A 19,215-nucleotide genomic window follows, 5' to 3' on the forward strand; every position below is an offset into this window, starting at 1 on the left:
ATATTACAATATCATAGCACAACAACAGTGATCAGCAATAATGATAAGCCTGATAAGAGGTAAGAAGTGGATTATCCTTCACCTGAAATGTTTGTCTTTTCATGCTCAAATGCAAGGCAAATGTTGTATCACAATAATTATAAGTTTCCACAAATCCCTTCACTCAATTGAGATGTTTTATTCTGGATGGCAAGGGCAGTGACTGTAACATCGAGTGTATTTTGCAGTATTGAACATGTATTTATACCGATTTCATCAGGCTCTGAAAATTCTTCAAAAATAACACAAAGTATGGCCTTCTCAGCTGCCATAGTTACAACTCTTGCGTCATCAGAACAGGGTGTTCAATGCATCACCGTTTCCGTTTAAAAAACGTTTTGCAACGTTTTATCAGGGCTGAACACAGCCCAGCTGTCAAGTCATCATAGGTTAGGTAAGTCACAATGGCAATGCCCTGGCATTAGTTTTTCCGATGATATATGTCACCAACCGTCAAGTATTAGGCCTACATTTAAGTGAAAATGAATTTCAAGTAATGCAGCTTGTTGTGCGTTTTGAAACCAGCGAAATTTGCACAATAGTACAATTTTCAACATCACATCATACATCTGCAGTGCTTCTGTGAACGGAGAAAACTAGGCCTACCTACATAACACATAAAATAAAAGGCAATATTTAGGCCTATAGGCTAAAAAATTAGGTCTACAGATTAACAAAACGAAGGTGGTTCATTGTGGCGCAGTCCAAAGATCTAGGAAAGGAAACAGGTCGGTGTAACGCTTCACAATTCAGTTTTCAGACCATACAATGCAAATGCAAAAATGAAACCAGCCGTTTATTTTTCATTTTTCGTGTACTTCTTTAATAGATACTTTTGCTAAATTATGACTTTAGAAACAATCATTTGAGTAAATGAAATCTAACCGATTTTCTATTTTTCCATGTTTTGTCTTGTAATTTGCGCCGTGGGCTGTACCGTTAGCACGGGGGTGTGGCCGCGGACTACTATCATCTCATTGATGTAACTGCTTTATTTACACTATATGCATGTTGAGGAGTAGTTTAAAAGACTGAACACAGAGGATGACCTTTTCCACCCGAAGTGCTATCATTTTTATTATTAATATAGGCCTAACTGTTCTAAATATAACGCAGTCTCGGACTGGCCATCGCGAACAGCTGGGAAAAGTGAAATCCCGGTGGCCTGGCTGATTTGGCACATTGTCCAGGTTGTTTGTATTTACCTACTTATTCGTTATTACTTTATTTTATTAAAGGTGCCCTAGATTCAAAAATTGAATTTACCTGGGCATAGTTAAATAACAAGAGTTCAGTACATGGAAATGACATACAGTGAGTCTCAAACTCCATTGTTTCCTCCTTCCTCATATAAATCTCATTTGTTTAAATGTCCCCCTGAAGAACAGGCGAATAACAGTTACGTAACAGTCGGGGTGTACACCCCCAATATTTGCATATGCCAGCCCATGTTCAATGCATTAGACAAGGGCAGGCAGTATTAACGTCTGGATCTGTGCACAGCTGAATCATCAGACTAGGTAAGCAAGCAAGAACAACAGCGAAAAATGGCAGATGGAGCAATAATAACTGACATGATCATTGATATCATGATATTTTTAGTGATATTTGTAAATTGTCTTTCTAAATGTTTCGTTAGCATGTTGCTAATGTACTGTTAAATGTGGTTAAAGTTACCATAGTTTATTACTGTATTCACGGAGACAAGAGCCGTCGCTATTTTCATTTTTAAACACTTGCAGTCTGTATAATTCATAAACACAATTTCATTCTTTATTAATCTCTCCAACAGTGTGTAATGTTAGCTTTAGCCACGGAGCACTATCAAACTCATTCAGAATCAAATGTAAACATCCAAATAAACACTGTACTAACGCGATTAGACATGCTGCATGACGAACACTTTGTAAAGATCCATTTTGAGGGTTATATTAGCTGTGTGAACTTTGTTTATGGTGTTTAAGGCAAGCACGAGCTCTTGGGGCGTGGAGCAAGAGATTTAAAGGGGCCGTGTACCCTGAATCGGCGAATTTATAATGGTAGGCAGTTAAAAAAATTAATAAAAAAAAAAAAACTATGGGGTATTTTGAGCTGAAACTTCACAGACACATTCAAGGGACACTTAAGACTCACATTACATCTTTTGAAAACATGTTCTTCAGCACCTTTAATATACACTATACCCATGGTCAGGGGTGCATTTTACTTGGTCGGCTACAGTACAACCATGAGATCCCAGTTCATTTTCAGTGGGATAGACAGCAGACGGAGGGCAGCTCAAGCTGAAGCGCTTGCCAAGATGCTTCACGTCAATATATGAAAGATAAAAAGACCACCAAGCGAAAATATATTTTTTGTATATATACAAAAACTGAGCATAATTTAGTTAAGTTTATAATTTTGTTAGGTTTTTAGCTCTTGTTTTTAATACAATATTCATACAGTAAAAATTTTTCTTTAGCGGGCATTGTTCGTTACCACGGCAACCGCTTGAGCTTCCGCACTTCACACGCTTCTCGTTCGCTTAAAATGCCCTTAACCCTTTGAGCGGTACGGTCCCACATATGGGATTTCGAACGTTCAGCGACGTCACATAACTGCCAGATTCAAACTGAGCTTTCGCACTTTGGCTGCGAGACGGACGCGCGCAGCTCTTGTCATATATCACAGCTATGCAGTGTTTTCAGCCATATAATGTTTAAAAATATTTTAAACTCACACTCGAAAGGGTTAAATCTAGCACAGTTATTAATTAGTTATTCATTACAGAAGAAGAAATATCTTGAAACAATACTTTAATTTATAAAAAAATTTTCCTTTCGTTTAATAGGTTTACATTTGGACAGAATCTTGTTATAATAGATAGATATAATAGACTAATTGTAGGCCTATTGGCTAAGACGGCCAATACACTCTCTAAAATATTATTATTATTAATATTATTATTATTATTATTATTATTATTAAGTAGGCTACATGCAAAAATAAAATGAAAATAACGTTATTAGCCGTTATTGTTTCTAATCAAACCGGTTTCGGAACGTTTATAATACGAAGGAAGGAGCGCTGGAACAGAAACGTTAAAATACAGATTCTGCTCGGAGTGGAACGATTGAATTTTTTTTTCCCCGTTTTTAAGCCCTGATTCTAAACACGTAAAATAATACAAGTCACATTTCACAGAGAACAGATGACATTCATCTCACACGCATCTCACCTGGTGCAGTTTGAGTGACATGCGAATTCCAGGCACAACCACCTTCCTCAGCAGTTCCATGTCAGTAAATATCCATTCATCTCTCACAGATGAGATCCGGAAATCTCCCTTAAACAAGGAATGCAGCCCGTACAGGAACGACTCTAGATTACTGTAAGAACACAAACACATATCATCAGAATAAACTTGCATACACAAACCGCAAACAGTGTCTGTATAACAAGCTTTTTGGGAAATCTCCAGCACAATAAAGGATTTTTGCACCCTCACCTGGACATATGGTGAGATGCAGTTCCCAGAGCTCTCCTTCCCAAAACACACAAACCATAACACAACAAAACCAGTGGAGAGTCTTTCTCACTGTCCAGTGGCTGAAAGAAAGAGAGTGAGAGAGGCCATGGGAATGTAAAAATTTGTCAAACTTCCATTCAAAAGTTTGGGGTCAGTAAGATTGTTTTTTTTTTTAAATAAATAAATACATTTATTCATCAAGGATGCATTAAATCAATCAAAAGTGGCTGAAAAAGACATTTATAATGTTACAAAAGACTTCTCTTTCAAATAAATGCTGTTCTTTTAAACTTTCTTTTCATCAACAAATCTTGAAAAAAAAAAAAAAAAAAAAAAAAAAAAATTCACAAAAATATTAAGCAGCACAATCATTTTCAACACTGATAATGATAAGAAATGTTTCTTGAGCACCAAATCAGCATGATATTAGAATGGTTTCTGCAGGATCATGTGACACTGTAGACTGGAGTAATGATGCTGAAAATTCAGCTTTACCATCACAGGAATAAACTACATTTTAAAATATATTAAAGTCGAAAACAACTATTTTAAATTGAATAATACTGCTATATATATTGCTGTTTTACTGTATTTTTGATCAAATAAATGCAGCCTTAGTGAGCTTAAGAGACTTCTTTCTTAAAAAATTTTACTTGTAGATTACTTGAAACTTATCAGCCTTATTCATCAGCAATATAGTGCAGGTGAGCATGTGTTTACCTTCTCTCTCCGAGAGTTGCAGTACTGGATCCAGCTGAGGTAGACGGAGCAGAAACTGTCTCTGGAGATTCCAGCTAGTCTGTGGTCATAGTCTTCATCAATATTGGGGTTAAAGGTTGGATCCAAGTCAACATAGTTTCTCTCTCCGCAGCTCTTCAAGCCCTCCAATAAGGCTTCGTTCGCCAGCCACTCCTCCAGTTTAGGAGACGCGATGACATAGTAAATGATGCCCTACACACATACAAACACATAAATAATAAATGATTTTAAACACAATTTCAGAACATTATTTTGTTAAACCTCACCTAGCCAGTTTTGAAACAGAGCAGTTTGGTACAGAACAGCAAGATTTGTCTGCTGACCTTAACGTAGTAGGTGGTGAGGATTCGCCGCAGATCAAACACCTGCAGCATAGACGCGGCACTGTTATCTGTGATGCTGTAGCCCTCCAGGGCGTATTTGGTGACCAGAACCTCCCAGGCCAACCAGCGCTGTCCAAACGCAGCGTTAAAGGACAGCAGATGGGGGAGATGACCAGGCTCACAGCAACAACAGCTTTCATCTTCTTCAACTCCCTCTGTTATCGCCTCCACCTCCCTCTGCTGGCAGTATGTCCCTGAGATAGAAATAGAAAAAAAATAAATAAATAAGACAGAATCTTTCAACTAGAATCATATAATCATTTCAAAATTATAACTCTTAAAATGTTATGTTTTTCCCCTTGAAATCAAACTTAAAACCCATTTGAACCATGCACCTCCAAATATCAGTAACCAAACCCTCACCAAGTTGATGAATACTGGACAGGCATTGCTACTGTGGTCAGTTATGTTAATGTGCTCATGGTTGTGACATTACTAACGTAATGATTTCTGAATGACCTGTTTTTGCGGCTTAATTTCTTCAAATCGTGAGGGTGGATTGGGGAGAGAGCTTTAATTTCTAAATTTAGAGTATATTGTGCCATTTGATACAAAAAGAACAAGCAAAATCCTGTTTTTACATCATCTATTACATTTTCAAGAAGTATACCTTTTAAAACATACTCTACCTTTAAAGGTGCCATCGAACGTTTTTTTTTTACAAGATGTAATAATAAGGTGTCCCCTGAATGTGTCTGTGAAGTTTCAGCTCAAAATACCCCATAGATTTTTTTTAAACATTTTTTTTAACTGCCTATTTTGGGGCATAATTAGAAATGCGCCGATTCAGGGCTGCGGCCCCTTTAAATGCTCGCGCTCTCCGCCCCCTCCCGAGCTCTCGACTCTATCATTGCATAAACAAAGTTCACACAGCTAATATAACCCTCAAAATGGATCTTTACAAAGTGTAAGTACAGTACAGTACAGTGTTTATTTGGATGTTTACATTTGATTCTGAATGAGTTTGATGGTGCTCCGTGGCTAACGGCTAATGCTACACTGTTGGAGAGATTTATAAAGAATGAAGTTGTGTTTATGAATTATATAGACTGCAAGTGTTTAAAAATGAAAATAGCGACGGCTCTTGTCTCCGTGAATACAGTAAGAAACGATGGTAACTTTAACCACATTTAACAGTACATTAGCAACATGCTAACAAAACATTTAGAAAGACAATTTACAAATATCACTAAAAATATCATGATATCATGGATCATGTCAGTTATTATTGCTCCATCTGCCATTTTTCGCTATTGTCCTTGCTTGCTTACCTAGTCTGATGATTCAGCTGTGCACATCCAGACGTTAATACTGGCTGCCCTTGTCTAATGCCTTTCATAATGTTGGGAACATGGGCTGGCATATGCAAATATTGGGGCGTACACCCCGACTGTTACGTAACAGTCTGTGTTATGTTGAGATTCCCCTGTTCTTCGGAGGTCTTTTAAACAAATCAAATTTACATAAGAAGGAGGAAACAATGGAGTTTGAAACTCACTGTATGTCATTTCCATGTACTGAACTCTTGTTATTCAGCTATGCCGAGGTAAATTCAATTTTCAATTCGATGGCACCTTTAAAAGATTTGGGGTCGGTAAGATTTTATTTATGTTTTTGAAAGAAGTCTTGTATGCTCACCAAGCTGATTTATTTGAACAAAAGTACAGTAAAAGCAGTAATATTGTGAAATATCATTAAAATTTAAACTGTTTTCTCTATTTTAACATATTTCAAAATTCCATTTATTCCTGTGATGGCAGCATCATTACTCCAGTCTTCACAGTCACATGATCCTTCAGAAATCATTCTAATATGCTGATTTGGTACATTTCTTATAATCTCATAATCTCTCTTGTCTTTTCCTCTCCTCACCCCTGAACTCAAGTCCTCTGAGCTGGAAGGTGATGAGACCGTTGCCGATCTCGACAAGGTGAACGAGAGCGTTGAGGTAATCAGATGCCAGGATGAAGCAGTCTCCGGTGGTGTAGTTTCCCCAGCGGCCCAGCTGCAGATCTCCGCACAGAGAATGCTGCAGGGAACGCGTCAAATGCTCATAGAAGATGGAGTTCAGATTATTATCATCTGAACCTGACAACATGAGAAATGAGATGAGACAATACAGGTTTACACAAATCTATACCTCCAAGGGCAAGAAACTAAATTAAGAATGATTCTACAATTTTAACAGATACTGTAGGTAAACCAGTACCTGGGTTTCTGTCAAGCTGTGAGGCAAGTCTAGTGTTGGAGTGATCGACTCGCTTAGTACTGAAACACAGAAATTAAATCAACAAAGGGCTAAAAAAGGAAAAAGAAAACCGGAGGCGCTGATATACACTGAATGTCTTACTTGTATTCTCTCTCCCAGAAGCGCACAGGTCGTACGTAGGAGCTGATGAAAATGGCACTGCCAAGAAAAGGGTTTAATGGAGTGGAGAACACAGCAGACACAATGGCCTGCACAAACAACATGGCAGAGTCTGGAGGGGGGCGGAGTCAAGGAAAAACAGCAAGAATCACAAAGACACTCGAGTTTGACAAGGCCTGTAAAATATGTTAAATCTGAAACACAGTGTGTGATAAGGATACGTGGCACTGCAAACGGCTGGGCGAAGGCATGGAAGGCAGAGCCCCAGGTAATCTGCCACGGCGCAATGTAGGTATAAACAAACTTCAACTTATAAAAGAGCTCCCATAACTACAAAACAAAATAAATCACACAATTATACAATACAGACTTTGCAAAGTGTCTAAAAAAACAACAACAACAACAAACTGGCAATATGTGAGGGATAATGCAGAGGGTGTTGTATCCAGGGCTTGACATTAATTGATTTTCAATAGTTACTAGCCACTCAGGATTTTCACTGGCCACAATTTTGACATCAATACCATGGGGAAAATCTGCCATATAGATATTTTTATATTATCTCATAATTTGGCTGCAGGTATATTAGGCTGCTGTCACTTTAAGACCTGACGCACTGATCCATTATACTGTTACGCATGCGTTTACGTGAATACTCGCCATGACCGGCATTTTGACATTATTTTGTGTGTATTTGACTGTTTAAGCTCAATAAGCAGCAAAAAAGAACTCAATTTAGTACTGAGAGGTGGCTTTATGTGCACATTTTGCCCAAAGTGTGATCACAAAATCTGCAGGAATTAGTAAAATTATGCGCAATACAAGCAATCCCAAACTAAAATTCAAGCCCAGCAACACAAACAATATTCATCTGGAGCAAATGAAACGAGTGAGTGAGGGGAGGCAGGTTTGTGTGTCAACTCGCTGTCGGGGAGATGAGAGAGTGAGAAAGCGCAGCTGGTATCGTGTGTCTATGCTGCGGAAAATGAGTATTGGAAGCGTTTCAGATATTTCAGTGTCGATATGCTTCAAAAAAATCTGTATTCTTGACAACAGTACATTGCACTTAGTTTATCATTTCAGATGCCTTTTTTAAAAGACTACAATTGAAAAATGAATATATTATAAAAATTCAACCCACTAAAGTGGCTTGTATGAGTGACTGCGTTACACGCCACTGCTGAAAATCCACCCGCATTTGGCGGGTTGGTGGGTGTTAATGTCAAGCCCTGGTTGTATCATCTGAGGGGGTTTATTTTGTGGTATTGAATGACTTTACATTATGCTGCTTAATACTGCTTTTTAGAATACAATAAAATAAAATAAGCTATTTGGTTGCCTGGGACAATGGTTAAACAGTCATCATTCATAAATATTTGACCACAGCAGTAATTGATCAATCAAAATCAAGTATTCCAGAGAGCTATCTCTTTCTTATCTGATTTATGTTGGTTAGTAATGAATCTACCAATTTGTCTAAAATATTAGGATACAATAACTAACTGAAAGCTACAAGAGTCTTCATTCTTCAACTCTGTACTTCATCAGAGGGCATAGCCTATATCAAACTCCTGAAAGAAGAAAGAAAAAAAAAAAAAATCAAGACAAAAATCTATACTATAAGAACTGACCTTGCTGAAAACGATGGACATAATGAAAAGGTCCAGCAGCAATGTCTCGGAGAACTGCTGGTAATCAAACGTGAAGAACAGGACCGTGAAGAGGACAGTGACATACTGATATGTTGGACTACTGAAGGAAGAACGCAGCAGCTTCAGCCCAGCGACAGTTATCACTAGAGCTCCGACTCTGAGAAAGAGAGAGAGAATGAATTGATTGCTTGTAAATGATAGTACAGACAACATTTAGCTAATACACAATGATCAGATGCAGACAGTCAATCAGTTATTCAATAAAAAACAACCGTAACACTGAATAAAAAGGACAGAAGACAGGAGGTCAGACAGAAGAGGTAATACTGACTCTGTGTTGAGCTTCTTGGGGCTGGCGAGCTCCTGTGCGCTGCCACTCAGCTCATTAAGCACAATGAGTGGATACAGGATGTTTTTCTCCACAAACAGCAGCCACACATGGGCACGCTCAAACCACATGACATGGGCTGCACCTGCACAGAGAACACATGCACATCAGTACAGTTAATGCTAACGGAGTCCCCGGAGAATAAAAGCTATGTCTTTAAATAGCAGTACACAGAATTTAACATCTGTAGTGTGACTCACCCCGGATTTCAAACTGATAGTACTCCCTGGTTTTGAGCAGCGGGTGTGAGAAGCAGTACCAGGGTAACTGCTTCCTCATCTGGGGCAACAGGTAGTGAGTTAACAGTCCTACTGACCCGACCAGACCGTACAGAACATAGCTCAAAAAAGGCTTGAAGAGAAGACAGAGGGACAAGAACAATCAAGAACTGTCTATTTATACTACTTTTGATATTTATCTGTAGTTTGATTATGATACAATATGTATTCTTGGAGTTTGATTTACCTGCAGCTGAACTATGAAGTGCAGTATGATCGTAGTTAGGGATACACTACATACTGCTAATGATTATTAGCCAATATTAGTGATTGATTAATTGATTTATTGGCAAATATTGGATGGATATACAATACCGTTCAAAAGTTTGGGATTGTTTTTTTTAATGTTTTTGAAAGAAGTCTCTTTTGCTCACCAAAGCTGCATTTATTTGTTCAAAAATACTGTAAAACTGAAATATTATTACAACTTAAAATAACAGTTTACATATTATAAATGTCATTTATTCCTGTGATGGCAAATCTAGATTTTCAGCATCATTACTTCAGTCTTCAGTGTCACATGATCCTTCAGAAATCATTCGAATATATTGATTTAGTTTTCAAGAAACATTCGTGTTTGTGTGTTTCCTGTGTGTTTATTATTATCAATGTTAATTAAACAGTTGTGCTGCTTAATATTTTTATGGAAACCATGATACATTTATTTCAAAATTCTTGAACAGAAAGTAAAAAAAAAAAAAAAAAAACAGCATTTATTTAATAAAAATCTTTTGTAACATTATAAATTTCTTTACTGTCACTTTTGATTAATTTAATGCATGCTTGCTGAATAAAAGTAGTGATTTCTTTCAAAAAAATTAAATTAAAAAAATTTACAAAAAAATAAAACGAACTGACCCCAAACTTTTAAACAATAGTGTATGAGACATATGAGCTAATTTCCCCTTAATTTTGTGTTTGCTGTCTTTTAACACTAATTAAAATTAATCTTTAAAAACATTTACATTTATTTATGCATTTTGCAGACGCTTTTATCCAAAGCGACTTACATTGCAATATACTATACATTATACTATACAATTATTATATTATTATACAATATACTATACATACTATACATATGTCTGAGTATGTGCAATCCCTGGGATCGAACCCATGACCTTGGCATTGCTAGTGCCATGCTCTAACCACTGAGCTTATTTAATAGCACTGTTAAATATTTAGCCAATCTCAAAATAAATATTATATTTTAATTTTTAGTGTTTTATTTTTAATAAATGTAGACAAAATAATGTAAAATATTTTTTAATATGTCCATGTATCAGTTTTCATCCATAACACGCAAATAATTATGGCCATATTAGTATCGTTTTTTATCATTAATTTGTATTATTTTATCATTACCTGTAAGGCGATGAAAACGGTGCTGACATGAATGGCGAAATACAGGACAGCAATGACGACACACACGATCACATCTGATTGTAGTCTCTCGTTCTGTAGCCAGAGAGAGAAAGAGAGAGACAGAGATGCATCATTCAAGACCGAAGAGTCCATGTGTGTTTGTGTCTATGTCTGTGAGATTTATGCATGTATTGCTCACCACAGAGCTGCGGAGTTTCTCTGGTAACGGATCCTGCACTTCAGAAAGGGGATCCTCTGGATTTTTCTCTTTTACATTAGGGAAGACCTTTGACTGCACTAATGAACTACACATACAGAAGACAAAATTAAAAGTGGCAAAAAACTAACCACTGCACAGGCAAACAATAAAAGGTCCTCAAACATCAAATCAAAGCATTCAATGTCTACAAAAAAAATTAATTCTCAAAGACTACTTAAAGGTGCTAAAGAGGATCTTTTCGTCGACTGAGAAACCAAAGACTGTTACTGAGTTTTTGAAATGAACGCATGCGTAAGAACAACCCTCCTCCTTCACAGCTCATTTTGAGGGAACGCCTCCCAAAACTTGTGCACGAGTATTGGAACACGAGTGTTTACCACCGGCATTCGCTGTGTCGTGTTAGTGGATTCATTATGTCGGACTCACCGCAGGTAACTCATAATCTGCAGTTGTTACTCCTGTCTCCGGACAAAAACATTGCATGCAGCGCCTGTGGAGTGTGGAAAGTTACTGGAGCACGCAGCCGTGCGTCTCTCACAAGGAACGTCATGGCAGTGATTGACAAGCCAGAGGGTCAATCGTTTACGAGATGATCGCGTAAGCGATTGGCTGATGTTTTTAAGGCCCTACCTCGTGCACAGATGATGTATATTAATATTATTCCTTTCAGTGCACCTAATAAATAGTCTTTTATCAGTTAGTAAAGACAGTTTCAAGTAATATTGCAAAAATGTATAAAACAAAACATCCTCTTTAGCACCTTTAAAGTACTTAAAGCAGGAAAAATGCAAGAATTATTTATCAAAAGCACAAACCCACACACTCGCAAAAAGACTTACATGAGAACTGAGGGGTCACTGCTTTGGCGGCTCAGATGATATGATACAGCAACCAACAGCCCACAAAACACTGAGAAAAGCACAGGAATGTGCTGAGGATCCCACGAGTCCTGAAAACAAACATAATATACAGAGGAATATTAAGTATGCTTTAACACAGAACAATTCAACATCCCTACAAATACAACCGAAATCCAGAAAGAAATCAAAACAAATGTAGAGTGATTCATCACCTTTAGGGCGCCGTAGCAGAACCCATAGAGCATCGCTATGGTGATGACGCTGCGCAGAACACTATAGAGAGCTGAGAGCAGACTGGTGCATGCTGGGAGTGAAGACAGACGTTACAATAAGTCTCTAAAACAACATTCTCATCACAAACACAGTAGTTTATGGACTGAAATTAATGTAAATAGAGATTAGATTTTACATAATTTGTTAAAGGGATAGTTCACCCAAAAATGAAAATTACCCCATGATTTACGCACCCTCAAGCCATCCAAGGCATATATGACTTTCTACTTTCAGACGAATACAATTGGAGATATAAGCTATATAATGGCAGTGAACGGGGGGCCCGATTTTGAAGCAAAAAGTGCATCCATTCATCGTAAAAGTACTCCACACGGCTCCAGGAGGTTAATAAAGGCCTTCTGACGTGAAACAATGGGTTTTTGTAAGGAAAACATCCATATTTAAAACTTTATAATCTAAAATAACTATCTTCCAGCAGACGACCGTATGCATACTGCGCAAGTTGACTTGCGCCACAAGAGTAACCCGTGAAGCGATGTATGACGCAGGATGTAGGAGTATCGTAAGCTTAGACGCCTCTCGAGGTTCAAACAAATAGGGCTGTGCAACAAACTCAAGCTCCTCTTCTCTTAAATCGAAATCCTCCGACATTTCTCTTTAAAATTTCTTGTTTTAGACTTCTAATTTGTGACCGGTGTTTTGTTTTGCTCTATCCTCTGCGCATCTGCGTTAGTCGTTTCGTCATGCGTCCGGTCAGAGGTTTCTCTTCCACCAAAAATCAATGCGTACGGCTGTCTGCAGGAAGCTAGTTATTATAGTTAATAAAGTTTTAAATATGGATATTTTTCTTACAAAAACCCATCGCTTCACTTCAGAAGGACTTCATTAAGCCCCTGGAGCCGTATGGATTATTTTTATGATGGATGGATGCATTTATTTGGGCTTCAAAATCACGCACCCATTCACTGCCATTATAAAGCTTGGAAGAGCCAGGATATTTTTAAATATATCTCCGATTGTGTTCCTCTGAAAGAAGACAGTCATATACACCTAGAATGGCTTGAGGGTGAGTAAATCATGGGATCATTTTTGAGTGAACCAACCTTTTAAGATTGAGTCTTTTAAGAAAGAATCACAATACATATGCTTATTTTTCCCAGTCCTAAAAGTAAAAGTGAGCGTATCTGTTACCGTTTCCTCCGAAGGCGTGAATGTCAAGTTGCTCAAGCAGGTACATGACAAAAGTGTTTATCTGAGGCAGCAGCCCAATGAAGAAGATGATGGGAAAACACAGGGTAAAAACTGGAGTGAGAGAGGAGAAAGAGCGAGATAATGTAAAGCCGGAGTACTTGAGTCCCGTCACATCAGCAGGATTTTCTCTGTACTCAGCTCTGGAATATTTTTCTACTTTCACAGGAAAGCTGAGGAAAAAGCTTACGGCTTGCAGATTTCAATAAAAGAGCAAAACAAGAAAACACTACATATTCATCTACTGGGAATTTACACTCTGTGTATCAGTGCTCACCAATGAGGAGATCCCGCGCTTGAGACAACAGGATAGAGCTGGTGAGAGCGACTCCATACAGTGACACTGCACTGGAGCTGCTGTTTACACTCCCATAGTGCAACAGCCAAATCAACCCACAGCACAGACAGAAATACACAGGCCTGCTGTAGGCGATGATACGATTATGACCCTGAACACACACAGGAGGGAAAGAAAATCATTTCAAATTTGTCGTTTACATTTTTCTGGGTCCCACTTTATATTAAGTGGCCTTAACTACTATGTACTTACATCAAAAAATAAGTACAATGTACTTATTGGGTTCATACTGAATTGCAAAACACTTTTGTTGCTATTGAGGTGTGATACGGGTAAGGTTAGGGAAAGCTTTGGTGGTATGGGTAGGTTTAAGGGTAGGGGTTAGGTGTAAGGGATGGGTCAACAGTGTAATTATAAATGTAATTATAGAATTTAATTACAGATGTAATTACATGCAGGTGTTTTTAAAATATAAGTACAATGTAAAAACATGTACGTACACAATAAGTGCATTGTATCAAATGATTAATTTAAATGTAAGTACATAGTAGTTAAGGCCACTTAATATAAAGTGGGTCCTTTTTCTGTTTGCAAATGTTAAAAAGATTATACTATATTAAATAATTAATATATATAATCATGAATATACACAACCGTTCAAAGGTTTAGGGTCAGTTTGATTTTAATATGTTTAAAAGAAATCTCTTTATGCTCATCAAAACTGCATTTACTTGATCAAAACTACAGCAAAAACAGTAATATTGAGAAATTTTATTACAATTTAAAATAATTCTTCAGTCACATGATCCTTCAGAAATCATTCTAATATGCCGATTTGGTGTTCGAGAAACATTTTATTATCATCAATGTTGAAAAATGTTGTGCTGCTTAATATTTTTGTGGAAAGAGTTCAGCATTTATTTAAATACAAATATTTTGTAACATTATAATTGTCTTTACTGTTAGCTTTGATCAATTTAATTTGTCCTTGCTGAATAAAAGAAAAAAAAAAAAAAAAATCATACTGACACCAAACATTTGAACAGTAGTGCATTCACAATTTCAATTCCCAAATTAATGTAGAATCTACATAAAGGAAGTAAATTTTTAATACTATTTGTTTAATTCCATCTTTATTCTAAATTTAATCTTGAGATGTACAGATTATTCTTATAAATGCACATGTCCCATTAATCACAGAAATGAATGCATTCATTTCTTCACTGCACTAATTTATATGCTTTTATCTCACAGTAATGGAGTGTGTGTTACTGTATTAAGAGTGTGTGTGTAATACTCACATGTCTGGGTGATGAAGAGTCGGGTTGTACACTCTGATTAAAGGACCGAAAGACAAATCTTCATTAAAAATGATCAGTTAGATCATCATCAGATAGAAAAGTGTGAGATTCTCACCTTCAGCAATGAGTATTGGCAACTGGCGATAACGAGGCAGAACTGAAAAACCCAAATGTCAGTGAAGAACCCATGAACTAGCAGCACAGAACCCAGGAAGGCCACGAGAACCGCTAGAGCCACTGAGAGCACATTCTCCAGAACCTCCCGGTTCCTGATAAACACGCGCAGCATCATCAGGATATGAGTTGAGACATATCAGTAATACACATAAGTGTGTGTGTGTGCCTACCTGTCGAACAGGGCCAGTAGTGTGAGTCTGTCAAAGTGCAGCCCGACCCACAGGTATGGCAGCAGCCAGAAGCGGTAGTACTGCTTGGTTTTGAGCGCGTGCGTGTGTGAGTGTGTGTGATTATGCGCAGAGCCCTGTGTGGAGTGCGGCGCCTCCTGCAGGTCAGGACTGCCGTCCACATCGTGCTGTTCCAACAGCTCTGGGTCCATGGACAGCAACCGATTCAGACGCATCTGAGGAAATGAGAACTAAGCCAGGGTGAGTTTACATACACACACACAGATTGAGCTCATCGTCTCAACTAGCAGGTGGTCGATGTGACCAAAATCTTACTTCACAATATGAGAAATTTTATTTCACAATAACACCATATATCACAAGATAGTTATTTTTGTAATTACAAAATAACAACAAAGAAGCTAATCACAAACAATAGCACAAATACAATAGAACAAAGATACAAATTAAATAAAGGTTTTCAGGTTCAGTAGGTACTGTAGTTTAACATAGTACAGAAAATACCACAGATTGAATAATTTGTAAATATGTAACACAATAAATGTAATGTAAATGTAATGTTCAAATGTAAAAATAAAACACTGCATAATCTTCACTGTATGCGTTAAATATAAATTGATTCTTGTTAAAAGAAAGGTTTATTAAACTTCTGATTAACTTTTAATTCATGCATAATCTCATACATGTTTTTCTATCCCAGTGGGGACTTCAACCTGAATTTGGTGTGTGTGTGTGTGTGTGTGTGTGTGTGTGTGTGTGTGTGTGTGTGTGTGTGTGTGTTCAGGAACACTCACCAGGTCATGAGGGTAAAAACGAACTGAGGTAGAACTGGAGAGGTGAGAGTCTGTTTCCCTGCAGAGAGAGAAAGTCTTTTAGTTCTTGGATATTCAACAGTGGATTCTGGGTTCTGGTTGTACATGTGCTGTAACTCACCAGAGGTTGTTGGAGGCTCGTCTGGTTGCAGGTTCAAAGTTCACCAGGGACATGTCACATCCTCCGACCTCATAGAGAGGCGGGGTCAGCTTCCCTGAGTCACACAAACACACAGAAGGTTAGGAGTCACATAACAGACATCATGCAGGGTCACATAGGACACTGCCCCCCTAATAACTACTTGTCTGCACTAAGTTTTCAGAACAATAACACCTCAATCAGGCAAGACTGACACCAACCAAATGAAATCACTCCCATTATAATCAGGAAAGCTGTCTATACTGAAAACCCCCAACTCTTTGTGATTCCTTTCCTGTGTAAAGAATTTTAGTTGCACAGTAGTGTTGTCAAAAATATATTTCGATATGTATTGATACTGAAATATCTCAAATGGTTACCAAAACTCCTTTTCTGGAGTATCGATACACCAATACCAGCTGAGCGAATGCACGGAGCCAATATGATGAAACGCATCCGATTTCTTTCTCAAGTTATCTCAACTGGTTAGGTTCACTTAAGACTTTCTAACCTACCGTATACTGGAATGCTTGTCAAGACGGGGATTTTGAGTTCATTTTGTGTGTATATGTGTCCGTTGACTCCGTTCAAGCACAAGGAGTCGCAAAACAGAGCTTGATTATGTGTTTGCACGCCATCTGAAAGGCGCCTCTGTGAGCGTGCGCACATAAAACAGCGCGCCCCATTGCAAATCGAGATCTCTTGCCTCTTCTTGCATTTTAATTATTTAGAAACACTTGAGTGTTTTAAATTGGTAAGACTTACAAACATGTGCAAATGAATAAACTTTCACTATAACAATGGCTAAATGCAGTTAAATCCGCGAAACACATGCGTTCCGAAACATGGGGCCTGGTTCATACGGATCACGGATCAACTATGATCCGTTGCACCTCTAATATATGGCAGTTTTCCCTGTGGTATTGAAAATGGTATCAAATATTGATATTATTTTAAGGTATTGTATCAAATTTGGTAAGAATTTGTAATGTTTTTGAAAGTAACCAAGGCTGCTATTATTTGATCAAAATAGAGTAAAAATAGTAATATAGTGAAATATTATAATTAAAAAAATCTGCTTAATATTTTCACAAATAAATTGTTTTTTTTTAAATAGAAATTTCTGAAACATGTCTTTACTGTCACTTTTGATCAATGTAATGCATCCTTGCTGAATCGAAATCGGGCACCGGAGGTGCATTTGCACTGTATGTCAGGAGCGCTACCCACAAGGCTATTGGCTCCAATGTTCTTTGAGTGTTAAAATGTTCTTAAAATTAGGAGTATGACATTTCAGTTAAAAAGGGGTAGGACCACTAAAAATTTGACACAACAGTATAAGAAATTCTTATATAATATGATTGCAAAAATAAAATTCTAGAAGAAAACAAGAAAACAACAACAAAAACTCTTGTAACAACTAATTTTGTAATTATTGTTTCCATTTCAAGTGATCCGATGACCAATGGACGGCACTAAATACAGGTGTAAACAGGGTCCAGTGTTTGGACCAATAAAACCACATTCAGACAAAATCAGAAAATGCAAGCCCATAAAAAAATGCACATGAGTTCATGAAGCATATTCAGTGAGATTAATAACAACGCTAATACCAGGTTTAAACAAGACAAAGAATCCTTCCTCTATCCTTCCTGACTGCATGAGCCTTTTAAACAGTTAAAAACCCACTACTGTAAATTTTTTTTTTTTTTTGTCTATTCAAAAACAAGAGATATTTATAGATACACTGTGTGCAGAATTATTAGGCAAGTTGATTTTCTGATCATATTTTTTTTCCAAGCACATTTTACCAATTCCAATCCACATCAATCTTAATAACTACTATTAATATTGTTTTTTAATCATTTATAAGTGATATATAATTGTTCATGAAGGCTGGAAATGAAAAATGCCTTATATTCAGGTGTGCAGAATTATTAGGCAGGTTTGCTTTTACAGGCAAAATGAGACAAAAAAGAGATTTAACTCAGACTGAAAAGTCAAAAATTATTAAATACTCATGAGAAGGACGCAATACTAATGCAATACTAGAAATTGCAAAGTTAAAGCATGACCAAGGGACAGCAAAATGCTCATTGGGTCAGCAGGGTCATACAAAAACAGGTGGAAAAGAAAAGAATTAAGAATTAAGGTGAAGAATTAAGTGTGAAATCATCAGGAACCCTTTAGTCTCCAGTGCCACCATTTTCCAGAACTGCAACCTACCTGGAGTCTCCTGAAGTGTGAGGTGCCAGAATCTCAGAGACTTAGGTTAGCTAAAGAATCCTAAAAAATGACCAGCACTTAATAAGAATCACAAGCTGAAGTGTTATAAAATACATAAAGACTGGGTTTTTATAGGCTTTATAGACAGACAGCTTGAGAATGACTCTTGAAGGACTAGCACCACATCCTCTTGTACCACTGTTTGAAGAATTCATCTTCCAGAATCTGGCAGTAAGTTTTGGAAGATCATTTTTAGTCCATATCTGCAAGACGGACATTTCAGGATAAGAGATGTGTCTTTTCTTTTCCACCTGTTTTTGTATGACCCAGCTGACCCAATGAGCATTTCGCTGCCCCTTGGTCATGCTTTAACTTTGCAATTTCTAGTATTGCATTAGTATTGCGTCCTTCTCATGAGTATTTAATAATTTCTGACTTTTCAGTCCGAGTTAAATCTCTTTTTTGGCTCATTTTGCCTGTAAAAGCAAACCTGCCTAATAATTCTGCACACCTGAATATAAGGCATTTTTCATTTCCAGCCTTCATGAACAATTATATATCACTTATAAATGATTAAAAAACAATATTAATAGTAGTTATTAAGATTGATGTGGATTGGAATTGGTAAAATGTGCTTGGAAAAAAAATATGATCAGAAAATCAACTTGCCTAATAATTCTGCACACAGTGTATATAGAGACACTATTGATCCCGAGAGGAAAATAAGCCAGCAAGTTCCCTGGTCGGAAGCAATCCTTAACCACAGCAGCGA

General features: G+C 37.3%; 1 protein-coding gene across 1 annotated transcript in view; it reads right to left on the reverse strand.

Annotated features, from left to right (window-relative positions):
• Nucleotides 1-19,215, reverse strand: part of pcnx1 (pecanex 1) — a 49,196-nt gene that overhangs the window by 9,190 nt on the left and 20,791 nt on the right. Inside the window, 22 exon segments of the mRNA XM_048205638.1 lie at nt 3,257-3,407; nt 3,527-3,627; nt 4,268-4,498; nt 4,630-4,883; nt 6,562-6,777; nt 6,899-6,957; nt 7,040-7,169; nt 7,279-7,387; nt 8,689-8,866; nt 9,041-9,182; nt 9,298-9,448; nt 10,741-10,833; nt 10,940-11,045; nt 11,800-11,909; nt 12,033-12,124; nt 13,246-13,356; nt 13,580-13,751; nt 14,902-14,934; nt 15,017-15,170; nt 15,249-15,496; nt 16,061-16,118; nt 16,200-16,293. Of these exon segments, the coding sequence (XP_048061595.1) occupies nt 3,257-3,407; nt 3,527-3,627; nt 4,268-4,498; nt 4,630-4,883; nt 6,562-6,777; nt 6,899-6,957; nt 7,040-7,169; nt 7,279-7,387; nt 8,689-8,866; nt 9,041-9,182; nt 9,298-9,448; nt 10,741-10,833; nt 10,940-11,045; nt 11,800-11,909; nt 12,033-12,124; nt 13,246-13,356; nt 13,580-13,751; nt 14,902-14,934; nt 15,017-15,170; nt 15,249-15,496; nt 16,061-16,118; nt 16,200-16,293 (2,993 nt within the window).

Source organism: Megalobrama amblycephala, linkage group LG10, assembly GCF_018812025.1.
Source record: "Megalobrama amblycephala isolate DHTTF-2021 linkage group LG10, ASM1881202v1, whole genome shotgun sequence".
Classification (NCBI taxonomy): domain Eukaryota; kingdom Metazoa; phylum Chordata; class Actinopteri; order Cypriniformes; family Xenocyprididae; genus Megalobrama; species Megalobrama amblycephala.